The following is a 259-nucleotide window of genomic DNA, read 5'->3' on the forward strand; positions in this document are numbered from 1 at the left end:
ACCCTCGTGTTCCTTTCCCGCAGGATGCTGGTCAGTCTGACCTACGACGGACACTTGAGGAACGTCTCCAACCTTCCCTGGACGTGTTCCTCTCCTTCTCCGTGACTTCGGCGACGGAGCTGCCTGCAGACACCTTCCTGGTCCTGACGCTGGATCGCTGGGGAAGACGCTGGATGGCCTTCGGGACGCTGGGACTCTCGGGGATCCTTAGCGTCCTCACTCTGATCGTGGCGGGTGAGTTGGGTCCTCGTACTCAAGG

General features: G+C 61.0%; 1 protein-coding gene across 1 annotated transcript in view; it reads left to right on the plus strand.

Moving 5' to 3' along the window:
• The window catches only part of LOC119586012 (organic cation transporter protein-like), a 23,322-nt gene that overhangs the window by 19,989 nt on the left and 3,074 nt on the right, over window positions 1-259 (plus strand). The window contains 2 exon segments of the mRNA XM_037934720.1: window positions 24-76; window positions 79-234. Of these exon segments, the coding sequence (XP_037790648.1) occupies window positions 24-76; window positions 79-234 (209 nt within the window).

The sequence above is a fragment of the Penaeus monodon genome, chromosome 20 (genome assembly GCF_015228065.2).
Source record: "Penaeus monodon isolate SGIC_2016 chromosome 20, NSTDA_Pmon_1, whole genome shotgun sequence".
In the NCBI taxonomy this organism is placed as follows: Eukaryota; Metazoa; Arthropoda; class Malacostraca; order Decapoda; family Penaeidae; genus Penaeus; species Penaeus monodon.